Genomic DNA, 22,894 nt, shown 5'->3' on the forward strand with positions numbered 1-22,894 from the left:
TGTAATTTAACATTCCTGCCTTGTCTTTTTTAATGCAGACGTACCACTATGAATGTAATTTGATGCCATGGGAGCTGTTCAAAATAAATTTTGACATTCGACAGAAAAACTCTAACAGAAATAATAAGTCAATCCCACACACTTTGGAAGAAGGTGAATTGAGAGAAATCAAAATCATTCCTATCCCAATTTTTTGTTTAAAAAAAACAAAAATTTTTTGCCTGTGGCTCAGTGAAAGTAATAACCAAAATATTTTCTTTTAGGTAGGATATATATACACCTCAAACTACTGATTTATACCTCTGCCAAGTTCCCCGATTGCTCATCACTCATTTCACTTCTCTCTCACACTAACAAATTATTGTAAAATATCAGTTTTTGGATGATGGAGAGTATAATAAATGGGAAGAGGTTAAATATTACTTATATACTCACATAATATCTGTAGAAAACCTGTCCCAAACATAATCTTAGGAAAGGAGTTATAGGTTTATCAGGAATCAATGCGATTTACGCTCATCTGCTTTCACTCTGCTATTCAGTTGTGGAATATTGCGCTCCCATTTGGGCTGACTCACCGCACACAAAGCTACTCAACTTCATGTGACTGCGTCGTGTGTCAGGCGCATTGCACCCTACTTCCCTCCCATGATTACCAGTCATCTGCAACATAGCTCCTTCACACCTTCAGCGTACAGATACAGAAACAAAATTGGTGAATAAACTTAGTGACAAAATCATGTTTCCAATTCACTCTGATTTGTTCTATCCACTAACAGCGCAGCTCTCTTAGAGACACCCAATATGGTTGACCTTTCCTGATTCTTTGACTTTTTCTTGCCAACTCACTGGCGTGAAGAGAGGACAGCAAATGCTCCTATAAATCACCAGATCATCTCCAACCCTACCGTCAACCAGGATTCAACTGGCCATGTCACAGTTGGGCATTTCTCAACTGCTTTCAAACTGGGCAGGGCAGTGCAGTGCACCTCAACTCAAATCTTGACCAATGGGACCTTTCATAAGATAGATTTTTGGACACAAAGGGAATCAAGGTATAAGGGGATAGGGCGGGAAAGTGGAGTTGAGGTAGAAGATCAGCTATGATCTTATTGAATAGCGGAGCAGACTCGAGGGACCGTATGGCCTACTCCTGCTCTTATTTCTTAGGATATTTGTTGTTGTCAAAAACACAACGGACAAATATAAACCGTGTTCCAAGGCAATGAATTATGCCCATTAACTAAACTATCTGGTGGCATACACGTTTTGCTTGCTGGTGATGACAATGCTCTAAGATGGTTGAAATTATATGCTAGGTCTGCAAGCACTAAATAAATATGATTTTAATGGCATGAAACTCAGAGCTCACCCACAACACAAATATAAATTGTACCTCTCCACCCTTCTGAATCACTCGCAATTTAATAGGCTAATCATACAAACAATTCACACATCTACATCGACCTGTAAATCACCTCCTTCTATGGCTATCAAGATTTTGACAAGATCATACAACATCTTCATTTAGCAGCTTATAATTACCTCACAACAAAACTGAAATAAGACATAGGAGAAAGGGGAATAGCACAAAGGATTTTCTTAATGGAAAGGCTATAAGTAATGATGGTATTTTAAATAAATAGTTGCTTTGCTAGAACATCTGAATAAGTAAATAGCTTACACTTGGGCCTGTCTGAATTACAATGTGATCAATGTCATTAAGTCTGATGGTCATGATGTCTTCCCCCCACCCTCCCAATTTCCTTGGTCTTCCCAGTCTCTGCAAAGAACTGAAGAGCGCTGAACCCACTTATATACTGCTGGGGGAACCATGGTTGCAGTCTCCTGGATGGTCATTTAGTTTAATGTGATGAATGAATATTGTACATGAACGCTTTCAAAAGGATTAAAAAAAAGACACCAACCACTGGATGAATGCAAAAGGCTCAGCAGTGTATCCAGAAGGTATCGGATGATGGTGCGCAGTTGCTCCGTAGAAGAATTCTGTATCAATTCTTTTGAATCATATGTTTCTGGCAGAGTCTTCCTGCTGGATCCAAGAGCCACTCTGAGGCGCTGCACAGCGTGATGCGCCAGGTTTAGCTGAAGCTGCAACTGAATGCAGTCCTGATACGCCGAAAAGACTTTACTATCCTCCTCAACTGCTTTGTCAGGCTTCCGTAGGAAGTACTGAGCATTGTTAGCACTGTTCAGTGGAGGAAGGTCAATATTCTGCAACAAAGTTTCCAGCCTATGGCAAGCGAGGTTATACCTGTCAAAGCAAATTTTTTACAATTAATAAATAGACTATACTTACCACCAAACAAAACCCTTATGAACATGCAAGTTTTATAGTCTCGTAGTGGTTCAGTTTAATTTTTGGTCTCCTTCCCATTTCCCCTCATTAATACCATCTTCCCTTCTAGACCACAAAAACAAGTTACTATCAATGCTATGCTTACATGGATTAACCAAGAAAAAGTGCATTAAAGTTATTACAAAAAAACATTTTAATGGGTTGACTTTTTTTTTTTAGGAAAGGAACACTAATGCTAACTTTTCCCCCTTGTCCTTCCTCCCCTGGGGTAGGGTTCCACAAACCCTGAAAAACCTCTGGTGCTTTGTCTAAGTGGCTATCCTTCAGGTGTGAGCCTACGACTAAACAAAGCGGGCTAGCATCAATCCTATCCTCAGTCAACCCCATTCATTTTCCAGCAGTAATTCCTGGATAGTGATCAAGGGAGGCTAATTTCTTTTTACATTCCAATTGTTGAGGCAATCATAGCCTTCCAGCTGCCATCAGCACCCACACTGGACTTAATGTTCTATATGTTTTAATACTACACCAAAAGGTGCCATCACAGAGCTCACACCAATACCAACTTGGTATCTTGCACATTAGCCCTCCAAGCTCAGCAACAGTACCAAGACCATTTTAGTTTATTGAGAATTCCACAGGAAAAATTTGCAAGTCTATGGGGAAAGAGCAGGGGAGTGGAACTAATTGGAGCCCATCAACTGTACTGTAAGATTCTATGATTTCTGCATTTTGATTTCGTACAAGTTTGCAGACCATTTTACGAAATGTTAAGCAGCAGAAAATGTATTTTGAAAGCAAAAAGCGGCATTACTCAAAAAATGTAAATGTGTAGGTTTGCCGGTTTCAGCCAGGATCAACAGTATCCTAATCAGTACCCCTAAGATAGGGAAGGGGGATAAAATGGTCATGGTTCCTGCTCTTGATCACTATACAGTGCCCATTGCTGGACAAACCAACATATGAAAGCATTGTGCAACAAAGCAGACATGGTTGTGCTAGTCCCCTTCCCTATGATTAAACAGTCAAATGTCATTCATTGTCTAGGCCCAGTTATGAAGAATGGCCCCTCAATGAGGTACTGGAGGACTGCCAGCTTCAGGGGAGGTACGTCCCAGCATAAATCATAGTCTTCAAGAGATGGGTAAAGGAAATAAAAGACCACTCTATATCTGCACCTATTGAAATGATTAAACCAACCTGCACTGTATGTCTTCTTGAAGAGCTACCATCATTGTTAACTGCTGTTCCATTTCTGGCTGGCTCGCAGGATCACTTTCACCTTTCAGGGGGTCATGTATTAACTTGATCTCACTTTCCCATGGTAAGATGTAGGTGTGCCCATAATACAGTCCCAGCGGTATTTTAGCTCTTGCATTTGTGCTACCGTAACGCCCAATCACTGTGATCTGCAAAGCAAATGGGAGGATTTGGTAAAAAAGTGATAGGAGGCTTCATGAGGTTATTTATATATTTTATAAGTTAAAACATACAAAACACAGAACAATTGCCCTACAATTGATTTATCTCAAATCTAAAGTTTTCATAGTCTTCGGCCCCACCACACACACACACATACACACACACACACCATACCATTGCCACCGATTCCATCCCCCTCCCCAGCAACCATCTCAGGTTGAACCAGACCGTTCTCAACTTCAGTGTCCTACTTGTCCCTGAGCGGAGCTTCTGACCCCATATCATCTCCATCACAAAGACCGTCTACGTCTTCCTCCGTAACATGGTCCGTCTCCACCCGATTCAGCCCATCTGTTGCCGAAACCCATCACCGTCCCCTGTGCTCGATGGCCAACATTGGCTTCTGGTCCCCCAACACCTCAAATTTAAAATTCTCATCTCAGTGTTCAAATCCCTTAATGGTTTTACCTCATGGAGGTTACCTCCATAATTTTCCTCCAGCCTACCAGAGAACTGTGCGTTCCTCCAACTCTGGCCTCATGCATGCTGAAATCCCTTTGCGCTACCATTGGAAGACGTGCCTTCAGCTATCCAAGCTCTGGAATTCCCTTTCTAAACCCCTCTGCCTCTCCACCTCCCTTTCCTTCTTTAAGACCCTCCTTAAAACCAACCTCTGACTAAGCTTTTAGTTACCCCTTCCTAACATCTCCTTTGGCTCGGTGTCGATTTTTGTCTGATTATACTTGTGAACCGCCTTGGGACATTTTTCTATGTTAAAGGTGCTATGTAAATGCACATTGTTGTTGTTTCAGTTGGTTTAACAGGCTGTATACCTTCATGAACCTGCAAACGGGTGGCGGCAATAAATCATGAAGAATCAATGAATGTGTACTAATATCAGTGGCCACCACTAAACGTCTTCCATCCACTTCTTCTCCCAAAGTCCAAATGTCGATTGATAAAGATGCCAGGTCTGCACAGGTTGGAATCAATATATCGGTCAAGAGTATTGGTCGCCCAAAGTCCAGCGTCACAAACCTTCTTGCCCCTAAATTGGAAAAACGAAACCCAATTTAAATTGCCTAACACAAGCAAGATTTTTTGGTATAACAAAATGTCCATATGAGCACTGTACCAAGGATATGCGTGACAAGAAAATTTAAATATCAGTATGGGAACTATATAAAAATTAATACTTCATTCAACATGTAACAAGGTTCTGTAGCAGGCAAGATCATCTTGGGAGTGCATAGGAGAATTGAAAATGGGCAGGAAAGTAAACTACAAAGAAAATAAAAACAGCTAAACTTTAAAACTGAAGTGTTATTAAAATTATTTCACTTCCTTTCCTCTTGTTCTTTTCATCAAAATGCCCCACGCCTCAAAAAGTCAACATAGCTTAAAAGTAACAGACAGTTCAACTGGCAAAGGCATTGAGTACATTTACTGCACAAAGCAGGAAGGTCCCAGGTTCAATCCCTGGTCTGTACTGATAATTGCTCTCCACCAAGGTGGCCACTAGGGGCACAACAGTCAACCTCCGTGCCCCTGGCTCGGGAGAGGAGAATCAATCAGAATTCTCACTTCTGACAGCCAACCTTGGATCCCTGCTGTAAAGTGAGCAAATATGGACATCAGGCGAGGACAGCATTAAGCTCATCTGTGATGCACTTCATGATAAAATAGCCTGCCTACATTATCTGTTTGGGCTCACATGAAGGATGGCCATTTGGATGATGTAACAAGATGACCAGCAGGAGTCAATGCTTTCAAAGGAGGATGCAAGAAAACTGGTAAGGAAAATAAATGTTTTTATACAGCTCTGAAATATTAGCGTAAGTTAACCAATTGTTACAAAAGCTACAAAAAGTTTCTCTACCTGAATGCATGCGTTCAATGATAATAGACTGATGCGGTGGAGGCTGAAGTAAGTGAGAAGCATGAGAAATTGCTAGCGCTAAACCAGTACCCAGAGGACTCTGCAAAAACAAAAAAAATTGAGAGTTAATATCCAAAAATCAATAATTACATGAAGGCATAAACACCTGCGCTTCAAACAGACCAGTTGAAATCAACAGTGAATCATACCTGTCCATCGAGTAGTTGTTTTCCACACACTATGCATATAGAATCATAGAAGTTACATGGAAACAGGCCCTTCGGCCCAACATGTCCATGTCGCCCAGTTTATACCACTAAGCTAGTCCCAATTTCCTGCACTTGGCCCATATCCCTCTATACTATACTCTATATAAAACGTGGAAATGAAGCATTCTGCATGACATGCAACATTCAGCAAATTACAATTCACATATTATTAACAGTCTACATTTCTGTTCAAGACTGCACTGTGACACAGTCATCGCAGGCAAATAGCATGTCAGCATTATATGAGACATAATGCAGAGGACAGCAACAAAAAGAACCCCTTCTGTAATGGAGTATCTAATGGTGCCTTATACAACTTGATTGCCTCTTCACTCACATACTCTAAACTCCTATGCTTTTGGCCTTTTTTATATAACTTCATTGACCCACACTCACATTGTCACTGAATTATGTATTTAAACCCCTAAGTGTCTCTGGTCATCTACGCCATTCAACATCTTTGCATTAAGTGCATACTCCCATTTCTCATCCAAAAAATCCACCTCACTTCTCCACCTGAAATTGAATCTGCTATATATGTCTGCCCGTTCCACTAACAAATTACGTCTTACCTGATGTTTTGTACAGTCCTCCTTGCTGTTTACCAAACCCTCTACTTTTTTTGTCATCAAATTTTGACATTGTTCGCCCTATACGCAAGTACAAGTTATCTACCCATAAACGACAAGAACCAAGTGGGCCGAGCACTGTCCGCTGACATACACCACTAGCTACTATTCTCCAATTCAAGCAACACCTAGTAACACTAATCCTTTGTTTCTTGTCCAACGAATTTCTATCCATGCTGCTACATTTCCTCACCCCAATTTTTGTAACAAGCCTCCTACAAGACATTGAATGCCTTGTGAAAATCCATGTATGCATCTCCTCAGTGATTCATTGGTGCAACAAATTATATCTTTTAAAAAAGTTAATTGGAACTGTTATGCAATTGATGTTTAACTAATTTTTGAAGCCTACATGTTTAAATATGCACAGCAATTTCTAAAAATAAATTAGTGTGATATCCCCAAACGTACCGTTTTGGACTTGTTGGCATTTTTTGAATGAATGGCCACAGTGACTGGATGAGGATCAATAACTGAGCCAGGGAAGAGCTGTGCTAACTCTGCACTGATTGCTGCAGAGACTGCCTCATTGGGCGGCGTTAATGGCGGAGTCATGAACAGTGGCGTTGTTTTTGGAGTGGGAGGAATGACATCGGCAGGATGTATGAAAAAGCCAGGTGCTGTGGAGGCACTAGGAGGCACCGAGTTGTGAATAGGTCCGACTCCAGGTGCTGCCGCTGCTACTGCCGCTGCCGTAGTCTGATGCAACTTGGCTTCCAGCTTGGCTTTCTGTTATATTTAAAAAAAGAGTAGTCCATTAAACTACCTTATTACAGCTCGTGAGGTTTCCAATTATAACTTAGAACAAACACAGAAAAATGTGATTTGGTTTTAGGATCTGAGATTGTGTGAAGCAACTATCCCTGATATTATCTATCCTAAAACTAGGTTTTTCCACGGTCAACACAGTAATACCAAACTACTCACATTTCGTTTGTGCATCAAAATGCTGCTAGGTTTATCACTAAATATATTAAGTGTAAAGGTAACATGTTTAAATAAATTAGGAGGATGGGGTAAAGTCAGGGCCACCAAATCTTAATCATGGTTTCCTCAATTAACAAATAGTATTAAAGCCTCACTGCCCACCTGCTGCTGAAGTTTTAGCAACTGCTGTTGTTTCTCCTGCAAAACCTGTAGCTGTTGCTCGGCTGAAGCCATAGCATGCGAAAGGGACTGTAGGGCTACTTGAGCTGCTGAACTCAGTGCTGTTGAGGCTTCTCCTACTGTACCAGTTGTAAGCCCACCCACTGCTGTTGTAAGCCCAAAGCCAGTCACTAGATAGGAGGAAAGCAGAAACGGTCACATTACAAGTTAAGATACAATAACGATTCAGACTTTGATCTGAAAGATATATTTTACATTTTAAAAAGTGCTAAGCATTCCTAATGCTTCAACCTCCAGCTTAACTTATCTTCCGACAGCAATTGTGGATTACTGTGCATACTCTCTGTCATTGAATACAAAGCAATCCAATTATGTCAGCTTCATGGGCATTTAACCCCATAGAAAACAAACATTTACATGTGCATGCATTTTGGGACATTTAGTGGCACATGGGAAGGCAGTGCAGGGTTGCCAACATTATATTTGTTTTGGCCTTCCCAGTTAGGCAGGATGGTGAGGTTGATCCATGAGAAGTGGGCACACAGAAAGGGGTCCAGGTTCTATAGAAATGACCATTATCTATCCATCATTTAGTACTTCTCAACTTACTTGCATCATCTCTCTCCACTCTTGTGCCATCACTTGTTGAAATGCAGCTGAAGTGCAGAGGTTCCACTTCCAGGAGTCCAGTCAGAGCTGTGAAACTGCCCTCTGCTGCTGCGCAACTGCTCATTTTCCCATTCCCTGCAGAGGGATACGTATTTACAGTTAAGTTAAGCCCCTTACATTTAGTGTACATCTAGCAAGCATGGACGATTGGGGGGTGGGGGGGGGGGGGGGGGGGGAGGAAGGGAAAAAGAGGAGACAAGAAATGGGGGTGGGGGAAAACACCAGAAAGAAACACATTCAAAATTAGATCGAAATATCTGATTTGACTGGAAAAGTTAATGTTGTAAAACGACAGCTGTATCTTTGAAGAAGAAAAATATTTGCCATAGTCTTTAGCCAAAGACTTGTACATGATGTGGTCGAAAGTACTGGAGTCTTTTACTCCCATAAAAAGGTTAAAATTCTAAAGGGTAGTGTATTTGAAAGGGATACCTCAGTCAGTACAAAGCTACCTGAATATGATTGTTTTAACAGTGCTAAACAGTCAGCAAACAGTCAAAGAATTATAGGCAGAGCCTATGAACAGGGACAGATAGTTTAATCTGAACATTTAAAATGCCACAATTTATATTTTCCGTCCACAAAATTATCCCATTACGTGGCATGTTACTATGGACATACAATGCGAGTACAACTTAGGCAGAGTGATTGGAGGCATGCATAAAGAGCAACTAAGAACAGCATGAAAGGTGGATGCTCATGCCTCTTTATATTACAGAACTGCTTCAAGTTACATTGAAACTGGAACACAGAAGAGTCCATTTGGCCCAACTGATCTATGCCGGCATTTATGCTCCACACGAGCCTCCTCCTCCCTACTTCATCTAACCCGACCAGCATATCCTTCCATCCCTTTCTCCCTCATGTGCTTATCTAGGTTCCCCTTAAATGCATCTATGCTATTCGCCTCAACCACTCCATGTGGTCATGCGTTCCACATTCTTACCACTCTTTTTCCCCTATTGGAATTTATTAGCTATTATTTTATATTTAGGACCTCTAGTTTTGGACTCCCCCACAAGTGGAAACATTTTCTCTACGTTTACCCTATCAAACCCTTTCATTATCTTAAAGACCTCTATCAGGTCATCCCTCAGCCTTCTCTTTTCTACAGAAAAGAACTCCAGCCTTTCCTGATAAGGATAACACCAAAACTGGGAGGATATACCTCAATCTTTTTTTCCCTCCCTCTCCAATGCCTCTACATCCATTCTATAATATGGAGACCAGAACTGTGCACAATAGTCCAAGTGTGGTCTAACCAAGGTTCTATGCAAGTTTAACATAACATCTCTGCTTTTCAATTCTATCCCTCTAATGAACCTCAGTGCTTGATTTGCCTTTATGGCCTTATTGACCTGCATTGCTACTTTTAGTGATTTGTATATCTGTACGAAGAATCCTTTGCTCTTCTATCCCATTTAGATTATCCAAGCAGTATGTGCCCTACTTATTCTTCCTACCAAAATGCACCTCACATTTATCTATATTGAAATTAATTTGCCAATTCCATGCCCATTCTGCAAATTTATTAATGTCCTCTTGCATTTTGATGCATTCTTCCTTCATATTAACTGCTCAACCCAATTTGGTGTCATCCACAAATTTTGAAATTGTACTTCTGATTCGAGTCCAAATCGTAAATGTAAATTGTGAGCAATAGTGGTCCCTGCACCGATCCCAGTGGAACGCCAGTCTGAGTAGCTACCCTTAACCACTACTCTCTCTTCTGTTTTGCAGCCAACTTGCTATCCAGTCTGCTACCTGACTCCTGACTCCACATGCTCTGATCTTAGTCATGAGTCTACAATGCAGTATCTTATCGAGGGCCTTTTGAAAATCCAAATATATCACAGCCACTGCATTACCCTTGTCTACTCTTCCCATTACTTCTTCAAAGAGTTCAATAAGGTTGGTCAAGCATGACTTCCCCTTCTGTAATCCGTGCTAACTATTCTCCAGTACATTTTCGGCCTCCAGATGTTTTTCCATTACATTTTTGAGTAATGATTCCATTATGTTTCCTACCACCAACATTAAGCTAACTGGTCTATAGTTCCCTGGACTTGTTATTCCTATATTTAAGAGAGCAAGAACATTAGAAAGGGGACTGGCAGACAGCTAATGAATTTTTATGTATACGTAATAATGCTTCTGCTATCTCCTCCCTAACTTCTTTTAATATTCGCAGATGCAATCCATGCGGACCAAGAGCTTTTTCCTCCTTAAGTTGGTTAGTTTATTATCTCCCTCCTTTTTATATTTAATGTCATGCCCACCTTGTTTGTCTCCCTGGTAAATACTGAGGCAAAGTAACTATTCAATGTGTCTGCCATTTTGCTGTCATTACGAGTTTATTTTGTGCATCCCTTAGTGGCCCTATCCCTATTCTCATTTTTCTTTTGTTATTTATATGTCTGTAGCATACTTTACTATTTATTTTTATATTCCTTGATAATTTAATTTTGTTGTTCCTCATCGCTTTCCTAATTCATAGAATCACGGAAGTTTACGGCCCATTGTATCTGTGCCGGCCGAAAATGAGTCACCCAGCCTAATCCCACTTCCCAGCACTTGGTCCATAGCCTTGTAGGTTATGACACTTCAAATGCATATCCAAGTACTTTTTAAACGTGATGAGGGTTTCTGCCTCTACCTCCCTTTCAGGCAGTGAGTTCCAGACCCGCACCACCGTCTGGGTGAAATAAATTTTCCTCAACTACCCTCTAATCCTTCTACCAATCACTTTAAATCTATGCCCCCTGATTATTGACCTCTCTCCTAAGGGAAATAGGTCCTTCCTATCCACTCTATCTGGACAAAAGAGCTGAATTGCAGAGGTGTGGTGAGAGTGACTGCCCTTGCTATCAAGGCAGTATTTGACTGAGTGGGGCACCAAGGAGCCCTAGTAAAATTGAAGTCAATGGGAATCAGGGGGAAACTCTCCAATGGCTGGAGTCATACCTAGCACAAAGGAAGATGGCAATGGTTGTTAGAAGCCAATCATCTCAGCCCCAGGACATTGCTGCAGGAGTTCCTCAGGGCAGTGTCCTAGACCCAACCATCTTCAGCTCCTTCATCAATAACCTTACCTCCATCATAAGGTCAGAAATGGGGACGTTCGCCGTGCAATCATCAGTGTTCAGTTCCATTCCCAACCCCTCACATAATGAAGCAGTCCGTGCCCACATGCAGCAAGACCTGGACAACATGCAGGCTTGGGCCGATAAGTGGCAAGTAACATTCGCACCAGACAAGTGCCAGGAAATGACCATCTCCAACAAGAGAGTGTCTAAACACCTCCCCTTGACATTCAACAGCATTACCATCACCGAATCCCCTACCATCAACATCCTGGGCGTCACCATTGACCAGAAACTTAACTGGACCAGCCATATAAATACTGTGGCTACAACAGCAGGTCAGAGGCTGGGTATTCTGTGGTGAGTGACTCACCTCCTGACTCCCCAAAGCCTTTCCACCATCTACAAGGCACAAGTCAGGAGCGTGATGGAATACTCTCCACTTGCCTGGATGAGTGCAGCTCCAACAACACTCAAAAAGCTCGACACCATCCAGGACAACGCAGCCCGCTTGATTGGCACCCCATCCACCACTCGAAACATTCATTCCCATCACCACCAGCGCACTGTGGCTGCAGTGTGTACCATCCACAGGACGCACTGCAGCAACTCGCCAAGGCTTCTTCGACAGCACCTCCCAAACCCACGACCTCTACCACCTAGAAGGACAAGGGCAGCAGGCACATGGGAACAACACCACCTGCATGTTCCCCTCCAAGTCACACACCATCCCGACTTGGAAATATATCGTCGTTCCTTCATCGTCGCTGGGTCAAAATCCTGGAACTCCCTTCCTAACAGCACTGTGGGAGAACCTTCACCATACGGACTGCAGCGGTTCAAGGTGGCGGCTCACCACCACCTTCTCAAGGGCAATGAGGGATGGGCAATAAATACCAGCCTCGCCAGCGACACCCAGATCCCATGAACGAATTAAAAAAAACACTATCTAGGCCCTTCATAATTTTGTACACCTCAATTAAATCTCCCCTCAGCCTCCTCTGTTCCAAAGAAAACAACCCCAGCCTATCCAATCTTTCCTCTCAGCTAAAATTCTCCAGTCCTGGCAACATCCTCGTAAATGTCCTCTGTACCCTTTCTAGTGTAATCACATCCTTCCCAGTGACCAGAACAGTACGCAGTACTCTAACTGAAACCTAACTAGTGTTTTATACAGCTCTAGGATAACCTCCCTGTTCTTGTATTCTATGCCTTGGCTAATAAAGTATCCCATATGCCTTTTTAACCACCTTATCTACCTGTCCTGCTACCTTCAAGGATTTGTGGACATGCACTCCAAGGTCCTTCACTTCCACTACACCGCTCAGTATCCACCCAATTATTGTGTATTCCCTTGCCCTGTTTGCCCTCCCCAAATGCATTACCTCACACTTCTCCGGTTTAAATTCCATTTGCCATTTGAGGAAGGTGGGGGGGGGGGGGGGGGGGGGGGGGGCGGAAAAAGAAAGGTCCACATAGTCCAGTAATTAATAAAATGCATTACTGACCCCTAAAAGTAGACAGACCTGTGTCATGTATAAATTGGCGTACATGCCACTGATGCTTCTGGAGCAGCAGTTGAACACCTACTCTTATAGTATGAAAAAGCTTCCTTTGAAGCTGCAGTGCCACCTCATTTACCTCACAGTGCTGCAAACAGAATCAGGTAAGCAGCAATGGTGTGATAAGAAGGTTGGATCACAACACAACGGAGCTCAAAATTAAGGTAACTAAGTCAGCAACCTGTATCATTAACTAACAAAGTAAATCTGCATGGCTTTTAAAAAAAAAAATCTATTAACATAAAAACTTGTTTTACTTCATTCACATATGCAAACATTGTTCAGAACTGGTTTGTAAAACATCTGTACAAGAAGCTTCTTATTTATGCTGATCCTGTTCATGGACCACACATATTGGCACTAAACACATCCAATGCTTCACTGGATAGAGACAGCACAATCCCATTCTTTCCAGTCCTCTGCATAATGTATTGAATCTCAATCTAATAAACCAGTGTTAATTGGCTCCAGAAATGGAAACAGAATGCAAAATAGGCTATGAAAACAGTGTGGTGCACTGGAGCTTTCCTGTACACCAATACTTCACTCCAAATGCATTTTATACTACCAGCCAACAGAGGTCGTTGTGCTGAACTCCTTCCTTGAACAATGTATTTTGAACAAGCTATCAAATTCAAAAGGACTTCAGCATTGTCCATATTATAACCCTATGACATTTGTGGAATTGGCTAATCAGCACAGTGCAGGAAGAACATTTCCACTAGAATCAAAGTAGCATTTATTGGCTTCAGCCACTGGTATTATGTGCACTCTTACCTGATAATACATCAGAAAGATCTATTTCATCAGATTGTACACCCATGCTGCTATTATAGGCATTTTTGCAGGATGAACCACCCATTTCTAAATCGAACAGAACTGGATCAAAGGGTGAACTGTACAAACCGTACCTGAAATTTCAAAACAGTTTGAGTACCAAATATAACCAACCGGGAAGAAAAATGAAACTGGAAACACTTACTGAAATCAGTGACTAAAAAAAATGTTACAGCACTTTCATATCCACTTAATTAAGCTAGTATCCAAATACCAGTACATTAAAATTATGTTCAATATTTTAAAATCAGTGAAACAATGCATTTCATCTTTCACTAACATTACATTAATGAATACTAAGTGCTAAACCAGTTCTTTGGCTTTGTAAATATAAAAATATGAAAACATTTTTTCTCTTCAAAAACCTCTGTGAATATTGCTCTGTTCTAAGTTAGCCGATCTTAGGCAGAGCAATGGTAAAGCACTAGAACTGCCTTCAAAATCACCAGGCTAAAAGATGGAGGGGAATTTTAAACCATCCAGGGTTCCCATTCCTGATCCCAATCCAGTGGTCCATGCTGCTAAGTGTAGAAATAAAGCAGTCATACAAGTAGAGGATTCATCTCCCATGTGACATGCTGATTAAAGTTTGGGGACCCTTACTGCCTGGGGCCATGTGTGAAGAGCGCTACTGAATGTCATTGGATCTACCTCCCAGAATGAATCACTGCAAGTAGAAGATGATGGAAGTGGAGAAAACTGGCTGGACAAGTCTCCCAACAATATAGCATTTTTCCAAACAGATTAATACAGCAAAATATTTGGTTCAACATTCTCAATAGCAATATTCAGAACTGCTTAAAGAGCACAATGTGGTGCTTTAGCAGACCAAGTTGGTGCTCCAGCCTGGTGTCCCAGAATGGTAGGTGCTGCAGAATCATGCCATGTTTCGCCACATGACAAACAAAGGCCAGGCACCACAGAGACAGATACACACACAGGGTGAGTGCGCAGCTTGCCAACACACCGGGAAGGAAAAGTATGAGAGTTAAATAGCTAGTACTGTCTACGAGTGGCCTACCTGCTATATCTGAATGTCCATTAAACCTGGTCAATAATAAATGAGAATGAATGCGTATAGTCAAGGACCAGTAAGCTATAGGAAACTTGGCAAGTCATTTTGTTATGCCAATACTCGTGATATCTTAATTCATCCCTCAAATTGCTCCCACCACTGCCCTGTAACCACCAGTACTTCAGCCTACTAGTATGCAGTTCAAAATGCATTTTGGTTTGGAAAGGCAAAATCTAGAGTTGTACAGTTAGACCCATTTTTCTCAGCATTCAAGTGAGCACGGTAAAAAAAATTCACATACCCACCATTACACTTTAGTATGACAATATTGCATCCTACATTGTTCATTAGCATTGGGTTCCCCTCCCAATTAGTGCAGGTAAAAGGTTATAATACTGTAAATCAAATCAATAAAACTGATTTTTAAAAAAAAATTCTGTAGTCACAATCATCTTACCTGGAGCTGAACTAAACATTATACAAAGTGGATTACAGATATCAATTTGAAGTTAGTATAAACAGTTCGACAGAGCAGTGATATTTTAGTTTTACAGTCGCACAGGTAATCTACAATTAGTAAAAAACGTAGCCTTGTATTCAGGAAATTGAAATATTTAGCATTTATATATTGGGTAGACGTAAGTGGATAATAAGTAGGGGGCAACTGTTATTCTACTAAACTAAGTAAAGGAACTTATGATAAAATAAGAGTACTGAAAGAAAAACAAAATGGTCACAGGACCAACAGCATTTTATAGGAAGTTAAGCTTCACTTAAACACACATCCTAAATATATTTTAAAAAGATATCAGAAAAGCTCAAAAATTCCACTTTGACAGTCACTTTCAGTTCATCCCTCAATTTCCAGTCCTTCAATTTGTTTCTTTGCTTTCTTTGTAGTTTGTTGCAGCTCATTCCCACTCAACTTAACTCATCTATCAAAAGATGCGTTTTCTCCCCCCACTTTTCAGGATTCATTTCTTCTACTTAAAATTTAAGTTTATGTTAAGTGGAAAGATGAATGAGTGTGTTTGGAAACTGTCTTGTGTAGGTAAACTTCAAATATTTTCCCCAGCAGTAGTGATTCACTTATTACAGACAGTGATTGACCATTTCATGTAAACTTATCTCGGTTTACAAGTCCATTTGTTGTTGCTGCTATATTCTTTTTACTAACCGGGTCTGAAGTAAAGCCTCAAGAGGTGTGAGCCGGTCCTGCAGCTGTTTGGAAACAGCAGTGAGAAGAGATGCACAAACTGTACTGCATCCAGCCAGATCTTCATCCTTAACATAGTTGAGCAGCACAAAGTACCAGAACACAGAACCTGTCCCCAACAAAAAGAAACAAAAATTATTTCTAAAGCTAGAATACTTTTTTTTTTCAGTGAATTTGAGGCTTTCATTTAAAAAACCACCACACACAATCACATGAACAGGAGTAGGCCATTCAGCCCCTCGAGCCTATTCCACCATTCAATTAGATCACGGCTGATCTGTATCTTAACTCCATCCACTTGCCTTGGTTCCATAATCTCCCAATGTAAAAACTGATGTGTAGATGTACTCAATTCAGGCTATGGCCATGTCATACCCACTGAGCCCTGGTGCCTTTAAATCTGCACTCAACAATCCAATTAGCAGACTGAGAGGAGCTCCTCAAGTTACACTGCAGATTCTCAGGAGGTTATCAATTTAACACTTTGCATAAATGTACTCAAAACAGCCCACCAGATGCTATGAACCAAGATATCCCTACTAATATTAAAAAATAGAAAATAGCCCATATTTCAATGTAAATGCTAAAATACTGGAAAAAATCTTCCGACATGTAGGAAAAAAATCACAGTCAGCAGTATTACTATGGGGAAGAGGTGAATCAATACTACTCAATGAGATGGTTAAACCTATATATCCATTAGTCACCTCAAAGGATTAAATGATTACTACTCTGCGTATCACAAGTTACTTTCTTTACCTTCTTTAGGTCACTAAGCACCAATTGCCAGTCCAGAGGGCACAGGCAGTTGAACTCTTCCCAGGCCTTCCCCAATGTCATGAACATCTGCCCCTCACACAAACTTCTCCTTAGATACTTGATTCTTCCTATCCTCTCCCACCCAGAGAAAATAGCATCCTATACAGAAAACTGAGTAATGGTCACGAAAGTAATTTTACAGCATGGGTATGCCCTGGCTCCCACAGTGAATATTCTCCATGTACAGAGAGCACGGTAGCAAGAAAGTCCAAACAAAGCAGAACAGGTGTTTGCAGCTTTGGGTTTTATTGCTCCTAAGTACCACACAAATCATATTTAAGATTTTTCCAATAAGAGCTCAAGATCTGTATAAATGGGGGGGGGGGCAAAGGAGAAGAACTTTGACAGCACCCCTCAAGCTTGTTAAGACTCCTCCAGCAGCAAGAGACCAGTAGAGATAAACTTAGTAGAGAGAGAGGATAAGAGTTACTTTATATCAAATGAACAAGCAGAACAGGAAATGAAAATAAATGGAATTGTAAAATCAAGCTATTCAGTGCAAAAGGCAGGCTATTTTACAATACTTTTCACGTAGAACTGCCTTTATACAGTGAGGAATAGAAACAGTGTTTAACCTACCACCAGTTGCTGCTGCAGGCAAGTACGGCAAATTATCAAGTAAAGCTTTCAATAGAGCGCCTCCAAATCCCAGTTGGCTTGGATCTGCTTTCCCATTACTGAAAAGAACAGGGAAAATGTTTATAAGTATGGTGCAAAAAGCATGATGAAAACAGATCCAACTTAAAAGGTTCATTCATTACAGCCAAGAAACAATAAACGGGGGCTACCACTTTTCCCTTAAAACAATCTCCAACTAGCCACATGTTGTGTTGGATTACAAGTAGCATGTTTTCTTTAAAAAAAAGCTAAACAAAAACTGCAAATTAATTTTAATTTGATAGGGTGTTTCTGACCTTATGCAAAGTGCGAGGAACCGGGCACATTTGTGAGCTATACTTCGACCCGCTTCAAAGAAGCAAACACGTACAATGCCAGTGAGTCGTTTCTTGGTTTTTGCGTGCAGACTTTCTTTGCCATCTCGGAAACTGTATTTGAAAAGTTCATAGGACATAAACACATCACTTCAAACTGGATCTGCAATATCTGACATTACAGGTCTCTACTTACAAAACAGCAGCCAAGGACTCAATTATTGAACAGAATTATGGAGCAAACAGCACTTTTCTGCTTCAAGTCATAATATTCTGAATTGCATGGGTAAAAAACAAATCTATTGTTCACATGTAAGTAGTAATACTGAAATGTTGCAAGATCTAGACAAGTTTCAGTTTATATATTGCTGCACATTTCATCCTACCTGCCAAGTCCATTTGCATGCACGCCTGCCAACCAGCAGAGAATGTCTAACACAAGGCTCTGAGCATGTTCTGTGACAGGACCATCATTCGACTTCTTGCAGAGTGTATTAAGCAGCTTTTCATGGAACTCAGAGAACTGCAACATGGCACATCTTTGCACCCTAAAAGACAAAAGCAGCGATTACACTGAGGCACTTTATATTGCCTTAATTTGGCCACTTGCATTTAAAGTAATCTTATCTGCACAAATATATATGACCCATCCAACACTATTCCTCAGCTTGTGGAGGGGAAAAAAGATGAACGACTCTCATGCATTTCACACCATTATAAATTATGCCAGGAGTGGTTCGAGTTGAATCTTTCCTTCACTGTCCCCCCCCGCCCCCGACGGGAAATTTCTGTTTCCACTAGGAATCGCCTCCAAAAATCCAATATACGTGAACCTTGTAAAAATGGAACTCTCAAGAGGATTAGGCTGGAGTTATATTGCACTTTGTGCAAAATCAAATCATTGAGAAACAACTTCCCTGACAGATTCATGCACCCCATAACTTGAGTGCACTTGGTACTGAGTTATACTGTGCTTTTGTGTCGATGGGAACTAAAAAGCCACTTTGCATCAATACTGATGGGGCGATATATAGGACACCTTTAATGTTACTAAAAGTACAAGCAGGACCAGACCGTAAAAAGCCAATATCTTAGCTTCAAACCCAAGAGCCAAAACTGTGCACTCCATTGGTCCTAAAAACACAATATTTATTTTAGATAGCAAGTTTACCCCATATTGTATTTCAGCAGACTATGACCATCTCAAATTTCAGTTAGTGATCCAAAGACTAACTTTCAAATTTGACACTATTTGGAAGTACCAAATACAACTAATGTGATATTTATTCAAGTTATGTTGGAACAGGCCCATTTAGACTTTTCATGTTCATTTGAAAGGTTTGACCTCTGCTCCTTCATTTCCCCTCCCGCAGTCCCAGTTGCAGATGAAGACTTATCTTTTGGTATTAAGTATCTGTAATACTGAACCAAGCAACAGTGCTGCAATTGACAGGGGAAGGGTCAAGAAGGAAAGCAGGTGCAACAAGGTTGGGTTTTTAAGTTCCTTTCAAAAAGCAAATAAAAATCCCTAAATCACCTTTCTTTTGGGATGTACGTTTTCTTGAATCTTCGAATAGTGACAGAAACTTCTTGCAGCAGATCACAGCCTCTGAGATTGTCAGGTTTCTTAGAAGAGCTGCCAGACTCGGTTGCTTTTGAGGTGGATGGTTTTTCCTGTTAATAAAAAGAGACATTACATTTACAAGTATACTAACACAGAAGCTAACATTCATTTTCAAAGCCTACAAGTTCATATGAAGTACAGATTCAAATCTATTCTCTATTACAGACCACTACTGTACCTTTCCTGCTGTAACTTTAGCAAGTAATGAAGCAAGAGAGTGACTCTTGCTATTCTGTGGCTTCGAAGCTTGCATTCTCATGACCGGCCTTATTCCACTACCATTAGAATTCTCTTCATTTGGCTTCTCATTAGCCGACCTGATGTGAACTAAAAATGAACGATACTTGCCACCAGCCATGCCTGCTGAGAAGAGTCAAAAATGAAGAATGTTCAGTTTAAATAGGCAAAGCACAAATACCACCTACTCCCCAATTACTGAATGCGTATTCAGTTTTAGGATACGTTCTAATTGCATTACAGTCTCACCATTTGATATCAGTGTTATACAAGTGTGGGGAGGGGGAAAAGAGACAGAGTGGATATTTTCCAAAGCTATTTGTTGAAACACTGAGTAGGGGAGAACTTCAACTGCAGCCAATTCCTGACTTTTTGATCACATTTCAGCATCACCATTGAAATATAGCTTCACTGTTTTATAAATTCCAGACTTCACATTTAATTAACCCTAAAAAGCAAGTGATGTAAAAGATTTCTGGACATAGACAAGGAGCCAAAGAAAATGGCATCATACTTGGATTTCAAGGCAACTTTTAGCAGTTTTTGTTTAAAACTCCGTTGTTGCTGGATCCTCCTTTTGTTCTGGCAGGTGCAAGTATATTTAAAAATTAAAATCTTGCATGAAATTTTTTGTAGACATTTATTTTGGTGATCTATTCTACTCAAAGCGAGCACAACATTTTTTCACCTTTGCATGCAGGATGTGCTATACCTGACCAAATGCCAGAGTAAAAATTCACTCTACTGTGCCCCAAAGACATGCTATAACCATAACCACAGAAAAATAGCTTGTATTGTACCAAGGCAACAACAGTATCTAAATCTAAATATAGCATCTAAATGAGATGATTTATTTAAAGCCAAGTCATATGCAATTAGCACTGTGGCTCCACAGCCCCTAGAAATCAGACTGAGACTGATCAAACTCATTTAACTCACATCTACACTTAATATAGTAATTTTTAAAAATGAATATGCTTTTCAGTGCAATCATAGCTAATCCAACTTGGTCTTACCTTTAATTAACTTAGGGCTAGTTAGTGTCAGCATCCCAGCATGTCCCGAAAGATCCAGGCCACTGGCCAACCATACGGGACCGCACAATATATCTTCCTTGTGTTCTTCCAGAAATGGACACAGCCTGGGACCTTCTCAGTATTGGAATGGAAGAAAAGGTTTAGCCATATATCTTTGCACTGTAATATTTGGGAACAATTCTCATACAAAGAACATTTTACAACTAAGGTGAGAGAGTGGGTGGAATGAAATCCTCACCAATGCAAGCTACACTTCCTGCTGCGATAGTCTGCCAGCACCCATCAAGTGGACCCCAAAATTGCCCAACAGAACTTGCACATCTGTGGGGCAGGACCTCCCTCAATTCCTTACAAGTCCTGGCGATGAATGATACCATTGCTATAAAGCACTGCATCTAGTCAGCAAACTATTAACACAACTAGGGAAACAGAATTCAGCAGGCCTTTGAGACTGGGAGTCTGACATAAGCCCCTAAATGGAGCGCAGCAATCTTGCACTATACTGAGAAGTCTGCACACTGCAATTAACTCAGTTCCATGTCCAGAACAATATTCAAAAGCAAAAAAGAGCCTTTTTATAATCAAAAAGGTATTTAAAAAGAGTCAGAGCATCAAACTAAGGGAAATAACCCAAGACACAGTGCTTGAATTCCACGTGTAATGGCAGTAGCACTCTTGATTCTTGAATTTTGGATGTCGGCTGTGTGGAGAAGCTGGTATTTCACCATAGGTAAGGAACAAAGTCATCAGGCTAACTACCATGGGCAACTCCTGGAAGAATAGAACAGAAGCATACTATCAAGGGATAGTGCATACCCTGGACATGGAAAGAAAGGGAAGGAGGAGACAGCAGGAGTAAAAGAAGAAAATTTGTTTTTGGGGAAACAAAATTCTTAAATCACAGTTCTTGTACCTCGAGAAAAAGAATTTACTCAGGCCTTTTCAAATATTTTGTTTTAGGATTAAATGAAATGTCCTTGGTAACCGCAAGTTTTAGTCCTAAATTACTGTATTTTCACCATTGAAATGAAGCTGTGAACGGAAATACAAAATTGACAGCACAGTTAGCAAATCTACTGGTGTGTGCTGGTCGTATATTCTCACTAAATGTTAACATGTATTTGATCATATTCCCCAAGTATGCAGAACAAAGTTTGAATTCCATCTACCATTTACTCATACAACCGTGACTATGATCAAAATTCAAACTGGTCTATTACATGGAATTTAAAGCACAGAAATGGGCCATTTGGCCCAACTGGTCTGTGCCCACGTTTATGCTCCACATGAACCTCCTCCCACCCTACTTCATCTAATCCGATCAGCATTTACTTCTATTCCTTTCTCCCTCATCTACTTATCCAGCTTCCCCCTTAAATGCATCTATGCCATTTGCCTCAACTACTCCATGTGGTAAGCAAGTTCCACATCTAACCATTATTTATTTAATCATTTCCTTGAATAATTAGCAGCATTGTTCCTTTAGGAGCTTTAAAACAGAGCAGAGCAGAGCAGCATTGGTAAATGGATTACTTGTATTATTATGGTCAGAGGCAGGAACGAAACTTCATTCAGATTATACTTTTCTCCCTCTACTGTACGGAAATTAAAATGTCAAATGCACCAAGAAAAGACAACACTAATTGAACATGTTGACGTCCTTCCCAAAACAAACAACTGTTTGAAATCAATGACTACACTAAATAATTCTTTAAAATATCCTTGCACAAAATTTGAAGCATAAAACTCCAAACGTTGGTGCCAGTTGCAAATCTCTAGACAATGGGGGGGGGGCTTTCAAATCACTTTTTTGGAATGTGACCAGTCAGCGCTATAGATTAAAAGACATTTTGAGGCTTTTTTTTTTCCAAATGGTACATTTTAGCTAACCTTGAGACTCATCCACATCCATGGTGTACTGCATCTCTTCATTTAAATCAGCAAGGCCAGGCCTTCCATTTCTCTCTACCTCCACATTAAAAGCTGGAGATAAAGGAAACGATATCTGCTTGTCTACTGCAGACTCTGCAATAAAGAAGGAATTACTGTTCATTTACTAGAACTACTAAATTTTCTCTGAATCCTCGATCAAGTCATCATCCCAGTAACACCGTTTATCTAAATGTAGATGAGAATGGAAGCAATCAGCAGGATCCTTAAAAAAAAATAATGCAAGTTACCATTCTAAGCCTTCACACTCCTCCTCCTCCCCCCCCGCACAGGTAATTTATTTACAG

The 22,894-nt window shown here is 40.6% G+C and overlaps 1 protein-coding gene across 1 annotated transcript in view; it reads right to left on the bottom strand.

Annotated features, from left to right (window-relative positions):
- The window catches only part of birc6 (baculoviral IAP repeat containing 6), a 199,698-nt gene that overhangs the window by 126,433 nt on the left and 50,371 nt on the right, over nucleotides 1-22,894 (bottom strand). The window contains exons 14-29 of the mRNA XM_067988688.1: nucleotides 22,548-22,682; nucleotides 20,637-20,768; nucleotides 19,562-19,743; nucleotides 19,297-19,433; nucleotides 18,146-18,307; nucleotides 17,742-17,873; nucleotides 17,407-17,504; nucleotides 15,970-16,117; nucleotides 13,718-13,851; nucleotides 8,236-8,370; nucleotides 7,609-7,796; nucleotides 6,931-7,248; nucleotides 5,622-5,721; nucleotides 4,576-4,790; nucleotides 3,521-3,729; nucleotides 1,929-2,275 (exon numbers count right to left, since the gene is read on the bottom strand). Coding sequence (XP_067844789.1) covers nucleotides 1,929-2,275; nucleotides 3,521-3,729; nucleotides 4,576-4,790; nucleotides 5,622-5,721; nucleotides 6,931-7,248; nucleotides 7,609-7,796; nucleotides 8,236-8,370; nucleotides 13,718-13,851; nucleotides 15,970-16,117; nucleotides 17,407-17,504; nucleotides 17,742-17,873; nucleotides 18,146-18,307; nucleotides 19,297-19,433; nucleotides 19,562-19,743; nucleotides 20,637-20,768; nucleotides 22,548-22,682 — 2,772 coding nt within the window. The remainder of the gene's footprint in view (nucleotides 1-1,928; nucleotides 2,276-3,520; nucleotides 3,730-4,575; nucleotides 4,791-5,621; nucleotides 5,722-6,930; nucleotides 7,249-7,608; nucleotides 7,797-8,235; nucleotides 8,371-13,717; nucleotides 13,852-15,969; nucleotides 16,118-17,406; nucleotides 17,505-17,741; nucleotides 17,874-18,145; nucleotides 18,308-19,296; nucleotides 19,434-19,561; nucleotides 19,744-20,636; nucleotides 20,769-22,547; nucleotides 22,683-22,894) is intronic.

The sequence above is a fragment of the Heptranchias perlo genome, chromosome 8 (assembly GCF_035084215.1).
Source record: "Heptranchias perlo isolate sHepPer1 chromosome 8, sHepPer1.hap1, whole genome shotgun sequence".
NCBI lineage: Eukaryota > Metazoa > Chordata > Chondrichthyes > Hexanchiformes > Hexanchidae > Heptranchias > Heptranchias perlo.